This window comes from Medicago truncatula, chromosome 8 (assembly GCF_003473485.1).
Source record: "Medicago truncatula cultivar Jemalong A17 chromosome 8, MtrunA17r5.0-ANR, whole genome shotgun sequence".
NCBI classification, from domain to species: domain Eukaryota; kingdom Viridiplantae; phylum Streptophyta; class Magnoliopsida; order Fabales; family Fabaceae; genus Medicago; species Medicago truncatula.
In genome coordinates, this window is record NC_053049.1 from 6606972 (window position 1) to 6634041 (window position 27070).

A 27070-nucleotide genomic window follows, 5' to 3' on the forward strand; every position below is an offset into this window, starting at 1 on the left:
AATATAATAATAAAAAGAGTCTTGGGATTATTGGTTCATCATAACGACAAATCCTTCACAAACCAAACTATTAAACCTAGAACCTTATGTTAGATCTAACTTCTAAAGACAAGTTTCTCTTATGTTCTTCTAGCAATCAAGCCTATTTCGCCGACTTGATTACTATTAGATTTTGGTTCCTTTAGCAACCAAACCTATTTCGCTGACTTGATTACTATTAGAATCCTTGAAGTTTGAAACTTAGATGTCTCAAGGATTGCAAAGACTATTTCGCTGCCTTTACAATCCTTAACTAATTTCACTTGTTCGAATATCAAAACTCCACTTTCGTTTCCACAGTTTGATAATGGTTAATTCATGTTAAAACGGTGAATTTAGATTAGAAACTAGGGTTACATAAGATTAGGGTTAAAGCTTGGTTTGATTAGGATTATGTCATTAGACTTATCCAACAATCCCAAGACAAGAGAAGTCTACTCACTCATGTTCATCGTAGACATGGAGAAGAAGGAAAAGAACTTTTATTAAGAAAGACAATTGTCACTTATTGAATTCCAAGAATAAAAGATGAATATTTGTGATGGCTAGCTCCTCTATTTATAGTCTTATTGTCGACTTAAAACCTAAGCAACTATTCACTAGAATATGAAGCAAAAGCAACAAAAGAGTCTATGGGGGGTGGCACGGCCGTGCCAACTGGTGACACTGGCCGTGCCAAGGTTCTGACTTGGGGAAACATATTTTTGTCTTCAATCTTTCGTATTTTCAACCCGAATCAGCTCCTAATCCTCTTTCTTTTGTTTCAAGACTCAATCCATCAAATATTCGTTCCTGAAATATAATAATATGCAATTGAAGTAAAATAGCTCTAAAAAGAAATAATATTTAAATAAAATAAACTTAAATCTAAATAAAACGAAACTAAATATTATACTAAAACGACTAATTATTGACTCATCAAGAGGATAATTAGATTATAGTAACTTGTTTGGAAAAGGTTCCTTTTGATAATGATAGAAGATGTTTTAAAATATGGCTGTTCTAATATGGAGGCTCTAATTAAAATTTGGACTTCTATGGCTGCTCTAGATTCTAGTCGCATTGTTTTTGAATTAATTAATAGTTAAATAAAATTGTAAAAATAAGGAAATAGTTAAATAAAAGGTCATGCTGCATATCAAATGTCCTAATGAAACTTGTTAAAAGAAGTCAAAAGTAATAGATTTGCACCAAAAATTATAAATTTTTTTGATGATTTATTTTTTAAAAGGCTTAAACTCACTTTTTATCCCTTAAGTTTGCAAAAGTTGCAATTTTGATTCCCTATTAAAAAAAATGGCAAAAGTGATCCCTTATGTTTAGCCCATTTTGCAAAACCTCAATTTTGACCTGGTCAACCATAGGTGTCATGCAACATCACTTAAAAAATTGCCAGCTAGATATTTTTTAATTAAAAAAAAGAAAGGAAAAGCCACATGTATTTATGGAATTAAAAAAATAAAATAAAATAAAAGGATTAAAGAGGGGAGCCACGTGAGGTGTGAGATGATTCTTCTTCTTCTTTAATTTTTTCCCATCTCCTCTTAAACTCATCACTTCAATTTCAAATTCAAAGTCATATGTAGCTTAAAAATCCAAAAATTCATAATCCCAAAAACTAGCTGAAATCTCTTTCAGATTGTTCACCCTAAACCTTCACTAATACCATACACCTTAACTGACTTGTAAAACTGATTCATGAACAGAATTCAATCCCTTTAATATTGTTAACCATTACAATCCAACAAATCTCAGATCTAGAATGATACTGGAATAATGTTTGCTATTTTGAGGTTTTCAGTTTCGAAATTGAATCGTTCCTTGTTTGGATTTCGTTTTAAGCAAGAGTGAAATCAATGAATAAGGAATGTTGTGAAGGGGTTTCTGGGTTTTGTTTCAAAGAAGAGTGGACCCATGACCGTTGAAAATGAATTGATGAATGTTGAAGATGATTCGATGAAAGTTTGGAGCATGTGAATAAGAATCTCGCCTCAAATTCATGTGGAGGGATTAATGAAAAGAAGACGAAGGCCATCTATGTGGGTCAGATTCATCTGTTTTGTTGGGGAGGGAGGTGGCAAACAGACAGCAAGATGACGGCGAGGGAAGAAGGGGGTGGTGTGGATTCGGATTTGTTTGGGAGAGGAGGTGATGTCTGCTTCAGTCACGTGCTCTTCAATATATATTTTTTAATTTGTTTAATTATACGCGTGGAATTAAAAATTAAAAAAAAATCAAAAAATTTACAGGTGGCATGACACATAACGTTGACCAAGTTAAAATTGAGGTTTTGCAAAAGGGGCTAAACATGAGGGGTCATTTTTGCCATTTTTTTTTTAATAGGAGGCCAAAATTGTAACTTTTGCAAACCTAAGGGGTAAAAACTGGGTTTAAGCCTTTTTCAAAGTAGCTAAATATACCTGTAAATAAAGTAGCTAAATATACTACCATTGTGTATGCTCTTAGACCTCAAGACATGTTAAAACGACTCTTATTCTATATATATATATGTGTGTGTGTATAATGAGTGAGAGTGTAAAAAAATTTAGAATAGCGACTTGCAAGCCAATAAGTTTTCTTTCATTTGCCAGAAAGTGCACAACAAATTTGCTGGAGAAGTTGCAAAGATGTTTTCAAATCCATTTCACAGAAGCCAAAAGGTGAAGGGGACAGTGATATTGATGCATACGAATGTTTAGGATATCAACGCCCTCACTTCTGGTTTAATCAAAGGTGGAATCAATTTTCTTGGTGGTATGACTAGTGGGGCAAATTTTTTAATTTTTTTTTTGAAAATCACAATATCCGTCACTTTGTTACTCTCGCTTTTACTAGCTTTGTCCCTAAACAGTACTTGAAAAAAATATCTTCGTCCAGTTTCAATTATACAACAAACAATATATTAGATTACTACTTCTTTCAAAAAAAAATAATAATATTAGATTACTACTAATACAAACAATTGTAAGGGTGAGACTAACTTTCTCTAATTCTAAGTTGTATAATTTTGAAATTGAGTTTAGCATGTTGTAGGTTGTAGTTATGGGAATTTGGGAATGAGGTTTTGAAGTTGTAATTGGTTGTTAATAGAGTAGAAAATTCGTTGAATTTGTGTAGAATTGATGTTCAGATCATGAGTTATTCTTAGTGCAATGTTTTATATGGTTTTGAGTGCCTTAACATGTATAGAAATTGTTAGACAAGTTTTTGGATCAAATTTGGGCATAAGGAAGTTAAAATTGGGATTTTGGGGTGAAAAGTGGGTTTTTTCCCGAGTTGCTCTCTGACAGCACGTCCTGTTTCATGTTCTTGCGTCTTTTTCACACATTTCTGTTTTGAATTGGCCTTTGGTGTAAACATGAAAGTTGTAGATAATTGTGTTAGCTTTCCGGTGGCTTTGGTTTGACTTGAAAATGATTTTTGATTTTGAGATATGATGAAAATACTCCAAGGAGGTCTTAGTGAAATTTTATGAAAATTCAGCATAACTGTTTCTAAGTTAATCCAAAACTTATGGAATAATTCCAAACCTCAAAACTAGAGGTACTAGGGGTTCAATTAAGTTGTTTAAGAGTATCTAACATATGCTTGATGAATTATTATATGAATGTATATGTTGATGAATATGATGTTATATGATATTGTTCATGATTGATGAATTATTATATGAATGTATATGTTGATGAAAATAATGTTATATGATGTTGTTCATGATTGATGAATTATTACATGAATGTACATGTTGATGAATATGATGTTACGTGATGTTGTTCATAATTGATGAATTATGATATTATGATGCAAAGTCGTCGTTGTTGTCGTTGCCGATGTTGTCGTCAATGTCGTTAAAGTTGTAAGTTTTTGTCTAAGTTGTTTAAGTTGTTGGTTGCTGAGTCCATGCATACTCATATTAAGTTGAGGGTTTGATGCTCTGGAATGTATAATCATTCATTTAAAGTTGAGGACTTGATGCTCTGAAATTTATAATCATTCATTTAAAGTTGGGGGTTTGACGGCCTATGAGCCTTTTTCGCTCTATAGTTGGGGGTTTGATGCCCTGTGAGCCTTATTCGCTGTTAAAGTTGGGGGCTTGATGCCCTGATTGGTACCACATGCATATTGCATTTGTTGAGTCGCTGTTGTTGCATTGTCAAGTTGATGTTGTTGTCGTTGCATTGTCGTTGATGTCGAGTTGTCGGTGTTGTCGTCGTGTTGTCAAGTTGTCGAAATAATTAATGAGTAGTTATTGAGGAATTATGTAAAGCATTGTTAATGATGATTTGAAGTTAATTGATGATGTATAGTTGGAATTATGTGAAGCATTAACATTGTTTAATTGTTGTTGTTTATGTTGATAAATTCTCTTACTTAAATTATTGTTTATTAGTTTTACTAATGATGAATATATGTTGTTATGTGTTGTTAAATTATTGTTAAATTATATGCTTATTATTATTGAATGTGAAATCTCACCCCTTCTGTTTGAATGTTGCCTCTACGTGGGTAACGTGCAGATAACCAGGATTAGCTGTTGGAGTGAGTTGACTCTCTCACGTGTCGTCTTAGGGTCGCTCTGATACATAACAGGATGGGGATCTTTGAATTGTTTTCCTTGTGTTACGTATTTTTATGAATTATGTTGATGAACCACTTAGAATGGAATTTTAATAAGTTGTTTATGTTTAGGCCGTAGTGCCATTTTGTTGAATAAAGAAATGTTTTTCCGCTGCAATGTAATTTGAATTATTGATAAAAGATATTTTAAATAAATAGTAATTTTACTCTATTTATCTTTTAAAGAAGTGTGACATCATGTTTAAGTTGAATACTCTGATTATTATGCAAAAGTTTTCAAGTTGGAAAAACGGGGTGTTACAATTTCAGTACAGTACAATCTCAACTTCAATTTCAATTTCAGTACAGTAACCATAACTTAACCAAAACCTAATTCAAACAATTTAAAGTAACCAAAACCTAATTCCAATAATTTTGACAACTCAATTTCAATTTCAATGTTTCATACAATATAACCACTGACCTAAAAACTAACGTGAGAAAGCAGAGATCATGGTGTTTCATACAATATAACAACTCAGAACGATCTTTCATTAAAAATACCCAAGTACATCTTGAGAAATCATCAATAAAAGTAACATAATACTTGTAACCTAAGGTAGAAGGAACACGACTAGGACCCCAAATATCAGAATGAACAACATCAAAGGGAGCCATAGCTCTATTATTAATACGATTAGAAAAAGAGACTCTAACATGTTTTTCTAATTGACAAGACTCGCACTGTAAATACTCCAACTGAGGAAGACCATACACTATCTTCTTCAATTTTGATAGACTTGATGATACCCAGACAACCTCTGAGTCTTCTGCTCTTGTTTCTAATTCCAATGACCGTGGTAGTGGAGTTCGTGGACGTGGTCAAGGCCGGGGACGTTGTTAAGGGTCCGTTTGGTTCGAGAGTTTTGGAGGGGAGGGGAGGGAAGGGGAGGGGAGATTTTTAATTTGAAGTGTTTGGTTCAATTTTTAGAAGGGAAGGGAAGGGGAGGGGAGCAAATCTCTTTAAAATTTTATTGCATTGCCATAATTATCCTTAAATTAATTTCAAATCTCAATATTAACCTTGTAACAATTTTATGAGTTTTTTTAGGGAGACTGTTTTGTTATGATGTTTATCATTATTTTTTTTAAGGAGAAATAGTTAACAATAGTCATAGTCACTTTCATGTGTCTTATTTGTTCATATGCAACAAATTTCATTTATCTTACAATTGTTAATTAATAAGCACTATCCATGATTTTGAAAATTCTTATGTCATATATTTAAGAGCTATGCTATTTTTTACGAAAGTAATTGGAAAAAAATGCAAGGATTACAAAGAATTGCTCTTATAAAAAAAATATTACAAAGAATTGCTCCGATAAAAAAAGCCAAAAAAAAAAAAACAATATGATGCTTGGAGCAAAATACATGAGCCAGTTTAAGATAAAATAGCGGCTTAGATGTGTGCTTGTCTTTGTCAGTTTCTGAAATCGTAAATGTTAGAACAAAATGTGTTTCACAATGAACCTTATTAAGTTTTGATGATAACAAGGTATTAAAAATTGTCAATTGGTTATTACTAATAATTGTTCAAGTGTACAGGACCAAAGGCTACTCAAGTTATTTCAATAGGTCTTGGAAGAACAATGGAAAGAAAAAGAAATTCTGAGCATCTAAAGAAAACTGCTCCTGAAGCTGAAGTGCTTCTGAAGTGATGACGTCATCAGAAGCAATATCTTCACCAGAAGCTACGTTTGATCCTTTAATCAAACTGAAGATTCAAAGTAGCTAACTCTCAATTCAGTCTTATCCAAGAAGAACGAAGAATTGAAAGGGAGGTATCAACGGATATATGGATAGCACTGAGCATTTGTCTCTCGTTAATAGAGTTGACAAAGTACAAGTGTACAACCACTACCTCCACTACTCTGTTTTCTGTCTACGCTACAAGACAAAACAACAGCCATGCCTGCAGAATTTGTACACTCAAGATGGGAATGAATTTGAAGCTTATTCTTCAAAGGACTACACCCAAATCAGGCAAAGGATCACTGGTGGATAATTTAAATTAGCAAAGGCAGGTGCAGATGAGTAGCAGCTTGGCCACAAAAAGGAAGCAGAAAGGCACAAGCACAGAACTCTAAAGCATACCTTGTGATTCCGTGCAAATAGCCGCTCCAGCAATCGGTCGACCAATTGAAATTTTCCACATTTTCCAATTATCTCATTCACAGGAGGATAAAAATCTATACAAAAGCAAAATATAGCTCAGTTTAAGTATAATTGATAATGAAATTAGTTAAATCATCCAATCCGACATTACTTACATGAACCATCAAAGACTGATTCTAAGAGGTCAGGATGGTTACAAACTTTCCTAAGCTGAATTACCAAATTATTAAGACTCGTTGGAGAACGTCCTGCATCAAATTGGCACACAGAAGGTGCATTTTGTACGCTCTTTCTGATTTCCGATGAGGAGTGGCCTGCTGTTGTAAAAAGCCAACATAGTTTTGTGCCTTCAAATTTTATGTCATCAAGCAAACTCAATATTACATGTACATAATCAATTTTATGACCCAATTTGGTATAGAAACTACATAAATGGTGCACCAAATCTCTATAAAAGTTGGTTCAAGACAATTGAATAAGGGTTCAGTTCAATTTTTCTAAACTGTGGTAGTTGTGGCACAAATAAAAACAAAACACCAGGCCAAAACAAAAAACATGCAACAACAAATAAAAACCTCAGAATCAAAACCAACACAACACACATCCATGTACTTGTTCAGCTCAAGGAAAAGGATAAACATGGACTCCCACTTAAAAAATTCAGATTTAAGTGCATCAGCCATCAATCAAATTAAATATCTTATACATATCAATAAGTTACTATTTTATATGTTATCATATTATTATCCATACAATCATTGAAAACTGCGGCACTGCCTGTGAATGTCAAGAAAATAAGGCCACTGAAAACAAAATTTCAACATATTAAACTATTATGTTTGTGTTCAAAGCATTGCCTATATATAAGGGATGATAAGCACAAGACAGCTTCCATTGACCTTAGCACAAGTTTTTAGCAACTCTATAACTCTTCAGCATGGCCACAACCTTAATTAACAAAAAAAAGTCATTCCAATAAATCTGGATGTTTTAATCTTCTGAAAACATTTCACAAATAACAAATAAAGCAAGTTTCGATTAAGCCGCATCCAATATGTCATGAGCCCAATTTTTACAACTGTGGCTGTCACCATAATTCCTAGCACTCAAGGACCATGACAAAATTGCAATAGTGAAATATTATACCAAGAATCAGGTTGAGTTAAAAATGTTGATTTCCTCCATTAAAATGGAAAAAACTCCTCAAATCAAAGGACCGATACACCCTCATGGGAGCTTTAGCCGATATGAAGATTTTCAATCCCACAGATACTCACACCATCCAGGTGTCCTATTTTAAATGAGTTGTCCTAAAATTAACTGACCCTGTGTAAAACCGATACTGCTTCAAATTTTCTCAGGTTGAACAACAGACCCTAACAGAGCAAATTAACAATAGAAATTAAGAGTTACTACAGTTGAATTTAACTATTACTGAAATCACCAAGCACCACAAAATCACCAAGCACCACAATCAATCATGCTTCTTACTACCTCGCACAATCAGAAAAGGTAATTGCATAGTCACAGCAAGTGATTCAATCTGACAGACATGTTAAACATAGAACAGAATCGATGACACTGAAATTAATACAAAAAAAGGTTTCTTGAGCTTTTACTGCCTCACAAAGAACTGAACTAATGATACTATGAAATGAATACACAAAAGGTTTCTTAAGCATCAACACTTTAATTTCTTCAAAATCTATTCAAAACATTCCAATGCAGAAACCAAGGAAATACGAAAAGTTCTTATAAAAACTAAACTTTTGGAATAGTAGCTTCTTGTATAAGTTGACATTAGTTTCTGATCGCAATTTTCTCATCTAACTCCTTTGTGAACAGCGTAAAATAAGCTAATAAAACTTTTCCACAAGTGATGTATTGTATACCCATTTCAATCGAAAAGATTCATAAGATAGACTGGCAATGTTCAAAAAAGTAAAAAACCACTACGCAACATTGAAGAATATCTAGAACCACATAAACCATAACGAAAATTGGAAAGGCAAAAAAGAAAAAGGAGACATAAACCAAGCAGACAAGAAAAAGAATCTTCACCTGTGAAAAACTTGAAAGCAGCTGGTCTACTTCTCCTGTGTAATCCAAAACACATCTTGCTTCTTATTCATGTCCAACCCCGGATCAGCAATTATAGGCCTTGCACGTTGATGACTAATAAACAACACAAGCACATCAAATAATCAATCTCCATCCCTAAAATAAAACAAAGCAACAATGATGGATAAATGAAAAGAAAACTCACTCTTTCCATCCAATGTCACTGGTATGATCGATGAAATTAAGATCCCGCGGCAAATAGCTAAATGTGTGAAGTAGATCTACTCATCCAAAACCAACAAAACAAAAACAACAGTCAATTCTCAAAGCCAAACATCATAAAAAACATACAAAATCTTAAATTTCAATGCTCAAAATAGATGAAAATGCAGAGAAATTTCATGGCACAGAAGGCAAAATCCAAAGTATATTCAGAAATGCACATGTAGCAAACAAAATCTGATTGAAGCGTTGGTTCATGACACAAAACACAATCACAAAATTCACAATCACTTACTTGAAAGACCAAAATCGAACCGTCACAGTTACATTTTATTTAGTTTTATGAGAATCCAATGACACAACCTCTAGATATAACTGTTACGGCTTCCTACGCATTGACGAATACGCAGGTGAACTTGGAGCGTGATTGGAGACTCCATAAAACCATTTAGATGACGAAGTTGTTAAAGATGACGGCGAATTCGCACCTTTCATAGCTTCAATCCTTTCATTGCTTCAATCGATCTGAATCATTTTGATCACACCGAGCCTACAACAATCAACAAATTTCAACAAAAAATTAAATAAAATGAATAATAATCCAAACAATTCAAATAAGTAAACTATCAAATCAGCCACACATAGCTTAAAATTTCTTCAACTCATAAAAACCGATCCAAATTGTAATTAAAGATGAGTAAATTGCTTCTTTTTTATTCTAAGAACAACAACACAAATTTATCTCTCACAACAAACCAAGTATTTCTTTTCACTCAAATTTTTAAAACCCTTTTCTAAATAACATATATTTTGTAAAAAAATTCTGAAAACATAATTTTCTGGAAATTTCTCTCAAATTTTTTACAAAACAGAATCAATAAACAACAACACAAAACCAAGGAATCAAAACCTCAATTAAAATCAAAAAAACCCTTTTCTGAAAACATGCAAGCAAATTTCAAACCAAAACCCACAAAATTTCTGGAAAATTAAAATATTCGACATGCAAAACACTGATTGAACAAATAACACAAAAATAATCCAATCATGATTTTCAATTGATCAAAGGAAGAGGAAGTTACCTACAATGAAGACCAAAACCAAAATTTGTGGAAGAAGGAAGAAAGATAGCAGCAGAGGAAGGACTGTTTTTTTTTCTTTTTTGAGAGATGGAAGGAACGATTTTTTGTTTTGAAGATGAAATGAAATGGGTTTTGTACCACTCCATATATATAGGGGGAAAGACAGAAATTACTAATTTACGAAAATGCCCTTTCATAAGGGCAAAATGGTAAAAAAAGGGACAAAGATTGTCCTATATAGTAAAGTAGATAGAAGTTCCGAACTATCTTTGTTAACTTTATCTCTTAGTAAGCGAAATCTCCTTTCAACATGCTTGCTTTTTCCATGGTTAATTGATAATTTTCTAAATCAATTGTTAGCGAGAAGTTTCATTCAAGCAATCTCAGTAATCTTCAATTCTTCAAGCAACATTTTAATCCATAGTGCTTGACAAGCAACAAATGTATCATTTCATATTTCTCTTTTAACTACTCATTCTCTCTCATATAATTGATTTATTTTAATTATTACTAAAATACACTTGAGGCACCAATACATCAAAAGTAGATGATAGCCAAAATGAGATTCTTTTTATTCTCTATTTTTCTCACAACATGGTGTCAATGCTTTTGTCCTTCCTGGTCTCTGTCACTCTTGTTTTTTAGGTTGAGGAGTGCTATGGACAGTCTCTTTCTAACATTCACCCTCTTATTGGGTGAAATTCATGTGGGTACCACACATTGGAAATGATCCCACATAAAGTGGTGAGACCCACATGAGTTTCACCCAATAGAAGGGTGAGTGTTAGAGAGAGTGCTAGAAAGAGAGTGTTCTTAACATTTCTCTTTTTAGGTTTACTTGAAAGAGTTGAAGTTGTGGTCCCTTGTATCTCTTTCCTTAAAAAATCTTCGATGTGGGTTCTTTTATACATCTATTATATATGCTTCATATTTCTCTCCTTATCCCCTCCTCTCTCGCCCTCTCTCTATCACATATTCCTGTACATAAAGATATGCTCTAACTTTAATAGGATCCCTCAGCAAATGGATGGTGGGACTGAACCCCTCAGATTATGCAGTCCTTAGGTCAAATACCAAGTTTTTTTTTTTAAAAAAAAAAAAAATCAAATAAGATACCATATAATTATTTGTCTTGTGCATCAACCTTTAAAATGGAGTACAAAAAATTGTCATGTACATTTATGTACTGTCTTATACTTTTTTGTTCATTATTTACTATTTTGTGAATCAAACGCACCAAGTAAATATTTTCAAGCATAAATAATTTTTTATTTAACATTATAACTAAATTAAATTTTGCATAAATTGATTTATTAAATATAATTTTACACTATCACAAAATCGAAGACACTGTGCTATTCAGCGAAACCAACATTAATCCATCTATTATCACTATGTAGTTTTTGTACATTGGCAATATAATTATGTGGACACAGTGCTTTGTTACAATTAAGTGGGTCAGAGTAGAATTAGATGTTTTCCAATTTCGTTGCTCAATTTAAATATATTAAAACAAATTTATTCATATTATTAAATTTAAAAGTAAAAACTGATTTTGTTTTTTGTTGAATGTGACGTGGGGTTTAGGTTTCAATAGAAGATAATTTAAAAATATTTATTTTTAGTTCAATTTGATAACTTAGTTGGTGAGTTTTGAGTGAAATAATATTTTCAATATTCAGTTAATTTAAATTGTAGTTTTGTTAATAGATTATGAGAATTTGAAAGTTTTAAACAAAAAAGAGAAACGAGAAAGAGACTTAATTGAAACAATGTAAATTTGAATAGAGAAAATCAGAGAGATCAAAACCCCACATACATTGAACTAGAGGAACCAAAATTGCAGTTAAGTTTTAAATTTGTTATTATAATTTTGTGCCATATTATCATATTTCTATAATAGGATGAAATTGTCAAGATCACAGAGATGACATCATACAGACAAATACAAGTTTCCATGGAAAAAAGGAAAATATAAAACTTTCCATGCAATTGACTTCAACACAAATGTCATTTTAGTTAATATATACTAGTTTTATCTCTTTTCTATTATACTTTTTAAATCAATTTATTATTAAAAATTACTTTTTATTGTTCTTGTGAACTTAACTCAATTGATATTAACAATACATAATATATACAAAGTCCGAGTTCAAACCCCACCACCACAAAAAAAATAACTTTCACTACCACAAAACCTAAAACACTATCCCGTAAAATTAAATGTGTATTTAAATTTACGGTAAATTTAAAGAAAATCACGGATTTTGTCAAAACCATTTTGATTCCAAACCACTCACTTCAATGCTATCAATTTGCACTATGTAGGGCCTTCCATCACACATACTACTAATATAGTACTCCACTTGTTTGGAAAGGAAAAGGTCCCTCTTGATAATGATAGATGTTCACAAATAAGATGTAGTTAGTTTTGACAAATCAACGGTTTTCCCCTAAATAGCAAGATGTTCTTGATATTATATTGTGCTCCCTGATTTTCGGATATCAAACCATTAATTGATTTGAATCGTCAATCTTTGAACTCTCAATTTTTATTCGTGGGAAGGGAAAAAATGAGTAAAAACCCTTATCGAGACTTTGGATTCGGGGGTTGGTTTCGAATAGGGAAGGTGTTAAGCACCCTAAACGACTTTGGTACTCCGAATGAACCGCTTACCTAGATTATCTTGTGCTAAATTCATTTGCTTACTTGAAAAAATTATTACCTAAAAATCTAAGTGAAAGAATGGAGGGAGAAGAAGTATGTTTTTGGTTATTTTTATTTGATTTGGAAGGACAAGTCCTCTGCCTACGTACCCTTTTGGGAAAGGGATCAAAATCGACGTAGTTCCACTAAAAAATTTCTTGTGGGTTAGGTTGATTTTAAGATTTTTTGAAAATGGTTTTAAGAAGAGAAAGAGGCCTCAAGGCATGAGATAAAAGAAATGAGTGAGGTTGATTGAGAGTTTGATTAAGAAAATAAAGGAAAAAAAGTTATTAAGAAAATGATTTTGAAGTTTTGCATATTTGATTTTTTTGAGAAAATGATTTTTTCTAAACTAACGGTGGAAACTAACGTAACTTCGTAAAAAAAAAACGAGCGGAAAGCGGTAAATAAATTGTGGTAGTGTCGGTGCTTGTGTTACCTACATTATTACATCAATTCCTAAATATAACCCTAAGGCCTTTATGCCAAAATAAAATGCAAGAAATAAAATTACACCAATTCCCTATTTATACACACTAAGTCAATGACAAAATAAAATGATGAGAAAATTAAATATGCATGCTATGATTTAAGACAAAAATTAAATCGTTAGTAAGCATAAGAAATATCATGGTGAATGAGACATAAGAAATAAAAAAGCAAGGAATTAAGACAAGCAACAATTAAGATCATCATATAAGAAATAAACAACAAATTTTAAGAGAAAACAAATAGGATGGATTTTTAAAATTAGAGAAAATTAAAATGAGGAGAACAATATTTTGGATTTTTTCTAAACACAAAAAAAAAGACAAAAAGTGTAAAAACAGTATTTGAAAATAAAGACAATTAAAAATAAGAAATAAAAAAATTGGCTCAGCAGGATTTAATCTTGACCGTTGGATGAATCCAGAGGTCCAGATCTGAATCTTAAGATCTCATCACAGCCATAGGATCTAAGATCCAACGGTTTTAAAAAAAAAACAGAAAAAAGGAAGGATATACTGGAAGCACAGTGACCGTCAGATCAACGATCTGACGGTTCAACAGCAGGCACGCAATATTCCACATAAAAGAAACAAACACTCAACCACATACGAGATGCATCATCGGCCGTTAGATCTACGATCTGACGGCGTAGCTTTAACCATACACGACAATACGATGGAAAAACACACATGGAATTAAAATAAAATGATGAGGTTATATAAAGTGGTTTCAACAAAAAAAACAATGTAAATCAAACAATCCTTCTCTCTCTAAGTTAAACTTAGAGAGAGAAGCTCTCCCTTCCCTCTAAAAGAAACGTCGTCGGAGAAGATGAGGAGGAGTGGTCGGAGCTGCTCCGGCGCGGTGGTCGGCCACAGCGCCACCGCGTCGGAGCTTTTTTTTATTTTTTTTTGAATTTTTTTTACATCAAAAGCTTCTTCTCCTTCTCCTCTATACAAATCCGGTATTAGTTTTAAAAAGGGCAGAGAGATTTGAGCTAGATCTAGCAAAGAAAGTTTGAGTGAAATTACCTTCGGTTTCAAATCAGAGAAGTCTGGATCTACTACTTTAAGCTCGGATTCACTTCCTTCTTGCTAAATTCCTCCGATCCAGTTCGAATCCAGTCCGATTTGCTTCACTCTTCTTCCGTTTCTTCGCGATTCGGTTTGTACAGCTTACGTTGATGATGATGACGAGTTTGGTTTGTTCTTGTTGATGTAGTGGTTGAATGGTTTATAGCTTATGGATTACGAGATCACTGTGTATGATTTTTGTTGTTTCTGTTGGAATTCGGAATATGTGAATCAAAGGAAAATTGTTGTTGTTTATGTGCTTTCTGTGATTTTGTGTTCATGAATGTTCATGAGGATTCATGAAGTGTTCATCGTTTTGGGGTGTTTTGATCTGTAACTAGATGAGAGAGAAAGGGAAAAGGTGTTTGTATGTGATAGGGACCAATCTGACCCGTTTTCTGACTCTGACGCGTTTTTCTGACTCGCGTTTTTCTGACTCTCTCCTTTAGTGTAGCAGTAATTGCAGCTATTTATACTGCTAAAAACTAGGGTTTTGGATCAAAGGACCAATAGATTTTGGACACCTGGACATGACTGAAACTAAAGACTTAAAAAAAATCGATAAAAAAAGTTAAAAAGGAAATACTTGTAATGAAAATGGGAAACATGACATTCAAAGAAAAGAAGGAAGTTAAAATCAAATGATGAAAAAATAAAAGAGGAAATTAAATTATGAGAATCAAAGATAAAGATAATAATAAAGATGGAGAAAATGAATTAATAAAATTAAAAATTGTCTCTTTCGGAAACCAGAATGAGGTACTCCAAAGTAACCTCCCTGTCGAAATTTCGTTTGAAATGATTAAAAAGACGCGATTTTTTTTAAAATACGATTATACCTTTGACTGTTATGACTAAAAACACTATAAAATGCGTTATAAAAATGCAGATTAAGTGATTTTAATTGTTGTAAAAATGCAAGCGGGGACTTAAATGCAAGATAAAAGTTTTTTTTTTTAAATGATTAAAGACGAAGAAACACGAATTTTAAATAGTAAAAAAACGAATAACAGAGAAAATGGATTATTTTTAAATATGGACAAAAAAGATTTTAAATGGTCCAAATTTAGGATATGACATATATTGTACCAAACAAGTCTTTAAGTTTATTTTTATCCATCTCTTAAATGTTATTTTTTAAATTTGCTTATCCCTCACTCTAAAATTCCTATTTTGTCCTCATTCGAAATATATAATTCAAATCCTTTTCGCAGAATTTTGGATAATATAATTTGAGTTCTGCCAAACTTGAAAAACATATTATAGTTGATACGAAGGTCACTGTTAACCATCGTATCATCCCCATAAAAATTGCACAACAATTTTAAGGATGATATGAATGGTCAGTCGTGACCATGATATTATTACCCCACCTAAAGAGTAAGTAAGAAAGAAAAGAGAGTAAGGAATGAAGAGGGGATTTGTAAATGGAGAATAATGCAACCAATGATGAGTTGTGCTCTTCTGGTCTTCTATTTTCTCTTTATACCGAAAAACAACATTCGAAGTTATCTATCGAAACCTTTGAAAAAAAAAATCGTTTCATAGTTATGAACCAAACAATTCAAGAATTTTTAGGGGCCAAAAGAGCTCAACTCATCAAAAATATGTTTTTACCTCCAACGACAGTTAACTATCACTCGGTCAATTTCCAGCAGTGGTTAACTGTCCTTTTTGTTAGTTATGCAGACAATGGTAATTGTAATGTCAACCAAGCCACAAATCGGTCAGTACCTGTAACTAAGAACTACAATTCCCGAAGCAGTACAGCAAATATGACAACAACACTTTCTCATAAGCAACAACATTATACATAATCATTCATAATTCACTATTATTACATCAATCTGACACTACATTAACTATTCATAATCATTCATAATTCAGAATTACGAGTTTTTTACAACATATTACACAACAAAGCATAAAGAAACTTAAAAGTCCAAAAAATGACAGCAAATCTCTTCTGCCAATTTGGGTAGTTGTAGTTGGAACGAATACAAAGATATAGTTTATTATTTTCAATCACCGACCTAAACATGGATGCGACATCACCATCATTATGAATAACATGAGGATAATAGACAATTTTCTAGAAGTTTTTCCCCCCAGATCTACGCATGATACTTGTACAAATACATGAGATGTAGTATGATTTTCACCAAGATGGACAGTATTCGTTAAGTTGCCCCTTCAACTCATCCAACTTGTCTGCGTGGGTTAAAAAAACCTTAACCGTCCTCTTGAAGGTGTAATATTGGACATGAGCTTCAACTTTTTCATACTGAGACATGATTCACTTGACAGAAGTTGATACAAGAGCAAATATTAGAATAAAATGAATGAAAGGTAAAGTAAATTTTTTATCAAACAGATACATATATTTATATAAAGCATATTCCCATGTCTCAGCCTCTTCGCTCTTGTATAGCTTCTACTCTGTAGACGATGGATGTATTGGAAAATCATCTTTCAAAAAAGCAAGAACAAAATGATTAAGGATTAATCCAAGACACATGATGTGGGTTTTTTGGTTAAGTGACGGGCTACCTCTAATTGAAAAAAAAGCCTATGAAATTCTGATTTCATGAGTTGTCAACTCAACTACAACCTTATTATAACAAGTTGCAATGATGTGACCTATGTCTGGTAATGTCAACTGTTGAAGCAAATGTGTTTTATACAATGCCTCTGAAGTTTTGATTATAACAAAGTCTAGAAAGAACAATTGGATATGTTAATGTATGTTTAAGTATGCAAGACCTTAGAATAAATAAAAAGTATCAAATCAAGTTTCGGTTCTAAAAGACCAAGATTCTGAACATATACAAACACATTTGAATCAAGTGAGAAGGTGAAGAATATACAAACACTCTGAAGATCACGTTAGGATCAGAAAACTCTAATTGGATTTGTCATCTACTAAATAGCTCATTATCAGATTTGGATGATATAGTTTGTCCTCTTCTTGTAACACCCCGTTACCCAAAAACAATTAAATAACAAATATTAATCAGAGTTAAGCACCAAACGGGCATGCCACATTGCAAATTCAAAATTTCTTAAATAGAAAATAAAACTCTTTAATTCAACATGTTTAATAACTTCAAAATCATGCAGCGGAAAGTTTGCATTTCAATAACAACAACAACAACGGTTAAATTCTCCAACAACATCTTGGCATTAAGCCTAATCAACAATAAGTCAACCAACAAAGGGCCACATCAACAAGTTCCAAAAATTGATACATAGGAAGGAAAACAACAATAATATAATATAATAATTCTCATCCCACGTATCAGAGCCCTAGACACGACTCTTGAGCCACCACCGACTACTCAGGATCACCTGCAAGTTACCCATAGGAAGGGCAACATTTTCAAGCAGAAGGGGTGAGATTCACAACAATAAATATAGATATTAAAAATCTTCAATTGAATCTAACACCTTATAACATCAAATACATCATCTTGTAAATATAAATAATTAATTCACAAGCAACAACAACATCATCGGAATCCACCCATCAAGTATGTATATAAATGTACATATTCATCAACAACATCATCATCATCAAAGCAACAACTAAGACTCATGCAAATGACATGACAACACTGCTAAGACAACACCTTAGACTCCTCAATAGATGCAATTATGCATGTGGTACCAACCAGGACCGAAGCCCTCACCGCTGTTGAGCAACTAGTGCTCCAGGACATGAGTCCTCTCCGCTGTTTATGCATATGCAATGGACCTACTTGTGTATATCTACATACAACTGACCATGCATACAAACTCCATGTGACTCCACTTAAACAACATCTATGATTCAATAAATTTTAGCATACATCACAGTCATCAGTAACAACATCTAGTAGAGGTCCAATCATCCAGAACTATGCACAATTAAATATAACTATGCTTAAACAACAATATTCCATCACAACCATTCATGCAAGCAAAACAACACTCAAAACTGCACAGCTCGCCTCGCGAGCACATCTGCTCGCTATGGCGAGTTCACAAAACCACTTGCTCGCCATGGCGAGTTCAAGGCAAACTCGAGGCGAGTGAAAAATAGGTGCTCTCGGGAAAAATAACATTTTCTCACTCAAACCTCAATACTAAGCTCCCTATTCATCTTTTTAACCTAAAACTTGTTCCAGTCATCATTAATATCATCTAGGTACCTTAAACCATCCCCAAAACATCTTATAACAACTTTTCAAAAATCAAGTTTTGTCCAGGCTTGCTCGCCATGGCGAGTTGGTCTGCTCGCGAGGCGAGCGATGAAGTTGCTCACTCGCGAGGCGAAACATGAATGCTCGCGAGGCGAGCGATGAACTTCTGTACGGGCAGAAAACTGGTTTTTCCCAAAAATCCCATTTTTCTTCCAATCACTCCCCAAATCAGTTTACAGATATAAATTAACTTTCTGTATGCACTTAGAACCTATTTCTAGTATCAAATTCACACTTCCAACTCCCAAAATCATCATTCCAACATAAAATCCAAAATCCCCAATTTTCACCAAAACCTGTTAAACTCAAAATCAGAAATCAATAACTACACTATTGAAGTAAACCTCACCCTTACCTTAGAATTTGCAGAAGAAATGCACAGCAATAAAGATTCTTGGCTCTAACTTGCTCTTCTCTCCCTTTCTCCCAAAAGTTGGTTTTCACGTAAAAACTGCTTCTGACATCTATTTTCCTTACTTCCCTCTTACTTAACTCCCTTTATTTTCATTTAACTCCCCATTAATTTTAATAAATTCTATTAACTCCCCTAACACCAAAATAATTATTATTTCACACTTATTCTAATTATTATTAAAATAAACCATATAATAAAATATACACACCACATAAATCACCAAAAATCATATATATATATAGACTCCACATAAATCAAATAATTAAATATGACAATTAGGGCGTTACACTTCTGACCACGTGCAGAAACAAACAAAGAACTTCAAGAACAGTTGGAATGAATCAAATAATTTCATTTGAAGCAAAGGAATTTCGAATGACCTTTCAACGATATTATCCAAATCAAGAAACATTCAAGCATCTATGATTAAGCTTTCAAAGACTCAAATTTATGCGTTGGTACCTCTTACACGTCTCTCAGATTTCTTGCTATATAAGGATCGGAAGACATGAAGAGAAAAAAACACTTTGTAGTTTTTGAAATTGCTCTTACTCTGTCAAAATCTTAGCGCAATAAACACTTAAGAATTTCTTAATTACAAACTTATATCTTAGAAATTCTAATATCTTAAAGAGTCCTCTCTGAATTGTATTGATTACACCTCTGATTGTATATCAAATGTAAAACTCAAACGATCTTTATTTGATTAAGTTAGATTATTAGAAGTCTCATTCAGTTGTGATTGAGCATTATAAGTATCTTGCTTGTGTGCTTGAACATTGGGAGTATCTTGCTTGTGTCCTTGAGCATTGGAAGTCTCTTCTTTGTGTGCTTGAGCATTTGTAGTTTTTAGTGATTATAGTAAAAATCTCTTGGACACTAGAATACTTTCGGTTTGTGAGAGGAACTAATATAAATTGTTCGTTCTATGTTATATATCTATCTCTCTCTTTGTGTGTGTTTTTAAAACATTGTATTCATATTCTTTGTGAGACTATGAACTGAAGCTCGAGACTCAATTTAGATTTAGGGTTAAATATGTTTTTGGTCCCTATAAAATTGGGATCTTTTAAGTTTAGTCCTTACTTAATTTTAATAGTTCTTTTAGTCCCTAATAAAAATTTATGCACTCACTATTAGTCCTCCTCAATTCAAATTTGTTTAATTTATGCTTAAACTCTTGAGTTTTTGAACAATTTTTTGGAGACGTGTTAAGAACATTACTAAAAGTTCCTCTGCAAAAAATTGTCGCAAAATTTGATTTCTAGGCTCAGATTTTGTTAATTTTATATTTTATTTTTCTCGTTTTAAAAAAATCATATTTAATTTTTTTCATGTTAAAAAAATCTAAATTTTAGTAAATGAACCTTTCATAGTGTTCTAAACTTGTCTCAAAAAAATGGTTCAAAAATTTAAGAGTTTAAGAATAATTAAACAAACTTTGTTGTAACAAGGACTAAAATTAGAAGTAATTTTCTTTTGTAAGGACTAAAAAACCTATTAAAATTAAGTAAGGACTAAACTTAGAAGTTCCCAATTTTATAGGGACAAAAATATATTTACCCCTTAGGTTTATATAAATTCTGATAGTGACCTATATAATACGAGATATATATCTCCTTCAAAAAAATACGAGATATATATAAATTCTGCAACATATACTCCCTCCGTTCACATTTATAAGCAAAAAACAACTTCTTAGGTACATCCAATAATCAATGTATCTAACCCATAAATATGACCGGATACATTAATTATTCAATGTACCTAAAAAGTAATTTTTTGCTTATAAATGTGACCAGAGGGAATGTGCTTTTAACAAAATTTTGTAACCCTATAAGAGTTGGCACCCGACATGTATATCCTTTGTTGGGTAAAGTCAGTGGCGTAGTCAGGACCCTAGGTCAGAGGGTTCAAACTTTTGAGCGTTCAAACATTTGAATACTTGAATGTGTACTTAAATGACGTATTGAATTTCGATGTATCGAAATTGGGAATACATTCATGTGTGTCTCTTTTATTAGTTTTTATCCTTGAATTTATTTTTAGATCATCAATTTAATACTCATATGTGTTTTCGCTGTTCATTTTAGTACATAAAATTATGGGTGTTCGCGGTTTGTTTTGGTTTGGTTTGGTTCGGTTGACTTTTAAAATAAAATTCTAACCAAACCAAACCAAAACAATGTGGTTTGAGTTGGATTGGTTGGTACGGTTTTTTTGAGACAATACAATTTTTTATTTCCAACTTTAAAATCGAGTTAAAAAGCTAAAACACAACATTTTCAACAATATTTTTAATTTCATCCAACATTACAATTTTATTTTCACCAAAAAACACATATCAAATAATAAATGTGGACAAAAAGTATTTCATATGAACCCACCGGCCACTGTGGCTCCGCCAGTGGGTAGAGACTAATTATTAGTGAAAGTGGTTTTACTAAACTATCTCTCCGCCAGTGGGTAGATAAAGTTGATACTAAAGTAAAAATCCCGCAACAAAATTGGGTGGGGGCTTTGCCTCTTACCATTAAAAAAAATAAAAGTTGATATATAGATTATTAAATGTAGATCAAAAGAAAATTATTCCAAAAAAAAAATAAAAATTGATACATAGATTATTAAATGTAAAGGAAAAGAATACGATGTTTTATAACATGTCGGGAAAAGCAAAAGGTTGGGGAAAGAATAAAAAAAAAATTGTAATTGATAAAGTATACTATTATGTATCATTGGTTGATATTGATCTATTTTTTATATTAGGTAATAATAAATATTTATCATGTGTCTTTTTATGTATCATAACAAATATTAGTTCTGTATCTTTTTTTTATTGTATTTTTAAAGGCAATCTATATATAGAGGGTTAAAAAAAATGGATATGACCATGCAAGGAAAACGTGTAGAACAAAATGGCTCAAACTATTAAAATTGTCGAATTACTTTTATGGAAAGCAGTGCCTCTACAAAGATATAGAAATGTGCCAATCTATTTTTATCCCTATTGAGATATGTTAAATAATTTAAAAATTACACATTCTAACCCAAAAATCCAACTGCATCATAGGATTTTAATCATCTTCGTTCAAATCTCCTAACTAAAAAAATAAAATTTCAAAAACTCCAAATTTCAATTAATTTTTTTTGGTAAAACCAAATTTAATGAAAAATCTTACCTTTAACTGCCTCTCAACCGTGTATTTAAAAAACTTCACAATTGGTATATATTTACCTAATAAACTAAAACTCTACTATAGTATAGTGATGCTACTTTATATAGTCTTTTCCTTCTTTAATATGTATCACACTCGACCGTTATTAACACTTGAATTGATGACAAATAGGTAATAAGCTGTGCCGCTAGACCTTTCTGGATGACAAAACCAATACTCGTAAACACAACATTCATGAACCTATGAGACATGACATTATATGCATGACCTTTTGAACTCTATGCAGAAGGTCAACAACCTCTGGAGCTAGGAAACTGAAAGTGTCAAAAGCAAATGGTTTAAAATCATGTTGATTGTGAGAACACGCTTTCTCATGTTTGGCCACTTTGCTTGACGCAGCTTTTACGACTGTCTATCCTATCGTAAAAGGCCGACACCTAATCCCACAAACGGTGAAAACCCAGTACAAGTATAGTCTGTTAAAATTTAAAATCATTTCAAGTTGCAACAGCCATGCATTGCAATAACCTCGACGGCCGCAATTTAAAAATATTAAAAAGCATCCCAAACTAACCTTATGAAGTAAGTTTAGTCTGTATATATATATCTGCCTTACATGGCTTCAAAAGTACAGTCCACATTCACAATACACAAATAGCATTTTGAGCTATACGAGTGAATTAGCTAAGCCAAATTAATTAAGGTACGTACTCAATATATTCATTGTCCTACGATTAACTTTTGTAGTGTTTATAAGATACAAGCATTTAGCAAATAATAACCATACATTCATGATATTTTATGTACAGTTAATATTGCATTAACCCTAGTGTGCATCTGCTAAACTTTCTTTCTGCATGTATTGATAGTTATCTTGCAAAACTCATCAATTTGTTGCAGTGCACATTTGATATTAAGGTGGACGGTGACAACATAATTTTTTTAAAGTTGTAGCTGTAATTCTATAAAACTCACAAAGAATCCAAAACATAATATGCTAGGAAACAATTAGTTTTCCACAGTGCAGGAGTTTACTTGAATTCTCTTTTCATTTTATTTTTTTAGTTTTTAACAGAGTTAACAATTAAAGAATTTATTTGATTAGTAAAATTGTTTCATTTTTTAAATAGGAAAATAGAAATGCATATAATAGTACAAGTACAAATGTAAGAAGAGTACCGCAAGTAAAGTTTTGATTCTGACAACCTTGACCCAAAAAGAAGAATAAAAGGAAAATACTTCAACCCAATTAACATACAAACAACCCAAACTCCCACTCAAGTACCAAACCAGAAGAAATCATGCTCCATACCCACTCCATCAAAAACAAGCATCACAGGAAGCCACAAAGGAGCCAAACCCTACTCAAAAGCACCCAACCATGCAGACTACACAAAGAACTATCAGCACCAATAGAGAACATAAACTGAAAAAACGATATCATTACGGGTCGTTCAAATGGATCATACAACAAAATGTCAGATCAACATAACCCCAAACTTGGAGTACATGTTTGCTGCAAACATGGTCATACCGAATTCCATTTGGAGTTATCTTCCTTGGCAACGTGTTTTCTCGTGGTTAGTTTTTTTGCGAGGGGTATGAACAAATGCTACAAAAAGTTGAAATATATATATTATTAAATGTAAACCATCACTAAAAAAGTTGAAATATATATTATTAAATGTAAAGCAAAAGAAAATTCTTGACCAAAATAAGGAAAAACAAATTATTCACCAAAAAATAAGTTGATATATAGATTATTAAATGCAAAGCAAAAGAAAACTACGATGTTTTACAACATGTGGAGAGAGCAAATGGTGGGGAAGAATAAAAAAACATGTATCTTGTATTTATCATATATATTTTTTAACGCATCAATAACAAACATGTATCTTGTATTTTTTTTAAATTTATTAATAACAAATATTTTTCCTTTTTACGTATCATTGCTTGACATTTATCTCACTTATTTTTTATATTTATCAATAATAAATATTTATTTTATGTCTTTTTTTTATGTATTATAATTTTATAAAAAATACTGTTTTCATATTTTTAATATTTTTTATTTAATTTGTTATACGTATTATATATAGAGTCTATCATGAACATGACCAAACAAGTAAAAGTGAAGAACAAAATGGATCTAACTATTAAAATTGTCGAATTACTTTCATCAAAGTAGTGCCTTTACATAGATATAGAAAGAGATAGGTTATTTGAACAACCATTTTTTAGAACAATTTGTGAAACAACTAAAATATACAAAAAAAATTGTAAGTATTAAAACAAAAACCAAAACAATAAAGAGAGAGTAAGAGCATAATATAAGCGTGAGAGAAAAACTTGTCTAAAAATTATAACAAAATAGTCGTAGAAAATCATTTCAGATATAGAAATATGTCGGGCTATCTTTATCCCCTGTTGAGATGTTAAATCGTTTAAAATCTCTCCACTCTAAACAAAAAGAATAGAGAACTAAAATTCAACCGGATCTCCTTCAAAAAAAAAAAAAATTCAACCGGATCATAGGATTTCAGTCATGTTACGTTAAATCTTTTAATTGAAAATTAAAATTTCTATTACCAATTTTTTTTCTCTAGAATTTGAAATTCCAATCTACTTTCAATTTAATGAAAAATCTTACCTTTAACAACTTCTCAACTGTGTATTTCAAACATTTCACAATTTGTATACTTTTTGGTGTTGACTATGCTCCTCATAAAGGGGCTCAAAACAGTCACCAGTAGCAACATGATACTTTTCATTAACCCAACAAAAGTAACCTCTCATGATATTTATTTATCCCAAAACCAAAAACCGTAGCAGTAAAGTAAATATCCCTTCTACTCAAATTTATTTATCTTTCTAGTAGTATATTGAGTACATATTAATAACTATAATAAAATAAATCAGAAAATAAATAATAATTTTCTCAATTTTGTTTCATCAACACTAAAAACTGCGGTCTTTGATGCTCCATTTTTTTTTTTTGCTTTCAAAGTAATAGGTTTTTTTTCCATAGGTCAAAATTGTTGTTGTATGGTATCATGAAAAATTACCAAGTCTCACTTCGTAAGTATGAGATATATGGTACATTAAACAAGTTATGACACTAATCTTTAATATTTCATGGTTGTTTTGAAGGAGAAACGATGAACAATGAAGTGGCAAATTATGGAGGTTCAACAGAAACCGCACCGAATAAGGAATCAAAGAAAGGATGGAGAAAGGTAATAGAGAAGATACGGAGTTGGTTGTCCTACAAAAACAAGGACAAATGGTTGGAGGATATGAGAGGGAACTTGGGTTTAATAGCGACAGTCATCGCAACAATGACATTTCAAATGATTTTAAATCCACCCGGTGGCGTTATGTCGATTAAAGATGGGGAAAATCCACCCAGTACCGACGCAAGTCCACCCAGTACTAACGCAAATCCACCAGATGCCGACAATTATGACAAAATTTGTACTTTTGTCTACAAAGAACGTCTATGTCCAGGTGAAGCTGTCTTAGCTGTTAGGGACTCTAGTGGATATCTTGAGTTCCTTATTTCGAACACAATTTGTTTTATTGCATCACTAAGTGTTTGTCTCTTGCTGGTGAGTGGAATTCCTATGCATCACAGGTTTCTTATGTGGCTTTTATCAATAGGGATGTGGGTCACTCTCACAAGCCTTGATTATTCTTATTTAATAGCTGCGGTAATGACAATCCCAGATAGTGTTTATGTTCGAGCTACCGAAGTTGTTAACAAGGTTTTTTTTACGTGGATCGGATTGTCCGCATTTATTGGTTTATGCCATACACTAAGGTTGGTTACTTGGGGAGTGATTGTTTTCCTGGAAAGAAATAAGAAGCCAAAGGAGACTCCGATTTGCTAGTTTTTTTAAAATTTCATTACTATGAGTCTTTATTTGGGACGTCTCGACTGTATAATATGTATGAACTTGTCTTTATTACGTGGGAGCTAGTGCTAATAAATTAATTAGTGGTATCCGTATGGTTATAAGTTATCTATATATTATGTATGAACTTGTCTTTTGTTATATGAGAGTGCTTGTAAGTTCTGTATAGCTCAGAGAAGTGTGGATATTTTACAAAAGTTTTGGGGGAGTTATCATACTGAGGAGCATGAATCTAGCCTTGTATGTTCAACATCAGCTAAAAACAAAAGGAAAAAGAAGTAGACAAATAGACAAGTTTCACCGAAAAGCATAAGTAGTGAGCACATCCAAACTCATTCTAAAAAGGGTGTAATCAAAAGCAATCCTAAATATTTGTGATTGTTATGTAGATGGTTCTTAATAAGTGCTGGTAGCTAGCTCTGTTGTTTCTCATCTTAGTTTCTTTGGTTTAAAAGCAATGCTTTAGCTAGATGATTGTAGTTCCTTTGTTTCTTAAGAATAGTCTTGGCTTGCTCTCTCAGGTGTAACCTATCTGTATCGGGTTCAGGCCCTCTCCTGCCTTTATTGCTTTCTTTTGCCTTTATAAAAAAAAAAAACTTGGCTTAGGTAAATGGTAGATAAATTTGGAAAAATAGTTTTATATTTGGAGTACGGTATCCATTATTTTTGGATCAATTCAACATTCCAACAATTACCAAGCAATTGTGCCTTCCTAGTAAATTCAAAATGAGTAGAAAGAGAACTTTTAAATTTTTATGAATAGACCTATTTTTGAAGTTTTTGTGGTCTTGTTTTTCTTCATTTTTTCTGTTTTTGTTTATGAGACTTATTTTTTACAAGTGTCTCTTAGTTCTCTTCTACCCCACCCCCAACTTAGAATGGTGTTAATTTCAGAAGCATCCTCAAACTTAAAATCAAATC

At 32.2% G+C, this 27070-nt stretch overlaps 2 protein-coding genes across 5 annotated transcripts; one reads left to right on the forward strand and one right to left on the reverse strand.

The window, feature by feature from the left end:
• Positions 1-608: 608 nt before the first annotated feature.
• Positions 609-10256, reverse strand: LOC11430425 (probable ATP-dependent DNA helicase CHR12). Of its 4 annotated transcripts, XM_024773836.2 has the most exons (7): positions 10135-10234; positions 9541-9602; positions 9036-9111; positions 8831-8944; positions 6925-7116; positions 6749-6843; positions 609-831 (listed from the first exon to the last, which is right to left on the reverse strand). In XM_024773836.2, the coding sequence occupies exons 4-7, from the start codon at positions 8883-8885 to the stop codon at positions 766-768; spliced, it is 408 nt and encodes a 135-aa protein (XP_024629604.1). In that variant the 5' UTR covers positions 8886-8944; positions 9036-9111; positions 9541-9602; positions 10135-10234; the 3' UTR covers positions 609-765. The 4 variants fall into 4 exon arrangements, with proteins under 4 accessions (XP_024629604.1, XP_039684308.1, XP_039684307.1 ...); XM_039828374.1 differs by lacking the exon at positions 609-831 and having other exon boundaries at positions 6153-6843; positions 6925-7086; positions 9348-9602; positions 10139-10256; XM_039828373.1 differs by lacking the exons at positions 609-831; positions 9541-9602; positions 10135-10234 and adding an exon at positions 9348-9404 and having other exon boundaries at positions 6595-6843.
• Positions 10257-25393: 15137 nt separating this feature from the next.
• LOC11422016 (uncharacterized) lies at positions 25394-26125 on the forward strand. Its single transcript, XM_003627176.4, has one exon. It carries the CDS (start codon positions 25394-25396, stop codon positions 26123-26125), a length of 732 nt encoding a protein of 243 aa, XP_003627224.2.
• The last annotated feature ends 945 nt before the right edge of the window (positions 26126-27070 follow it).

What these genes read in the sequence shown, in the direction of transcription:
- LOC11430425 (XM_039828373.1), bottom strand. Translation starts at nt 8,885, where the DNA reads ATGTGTTTTGGATTACACAGGAGAAGTAGACCAGCTGCTTTCAAGTTT. An exon ending in TGCTTTCAAGTTTTTCACAG is followed by an intron (nt 7,117 to 8,830) that starts GTGAAGATTCTT and finishes TAAAATTTGAAG; the next exon opens with GCACAAAACTATGTTGGCTT. An exon ending in ATCAGTCTTTGATGGTTCAT is followed by an intron (nt 6,844 to 6,924) that starts GTAAGTAATGTC and finishes GCTTTTGTATAG; the next exon opens with ATTTTTATCCTCCTGTGAAT.
- LOC11422016 (XM_003627176.4), top strand. Translation starts at nt 25,394, where the DNA reads ATGAACAATGAAGTGGCAAATTATGGAGGTTCAACAGAAACCGCACCG.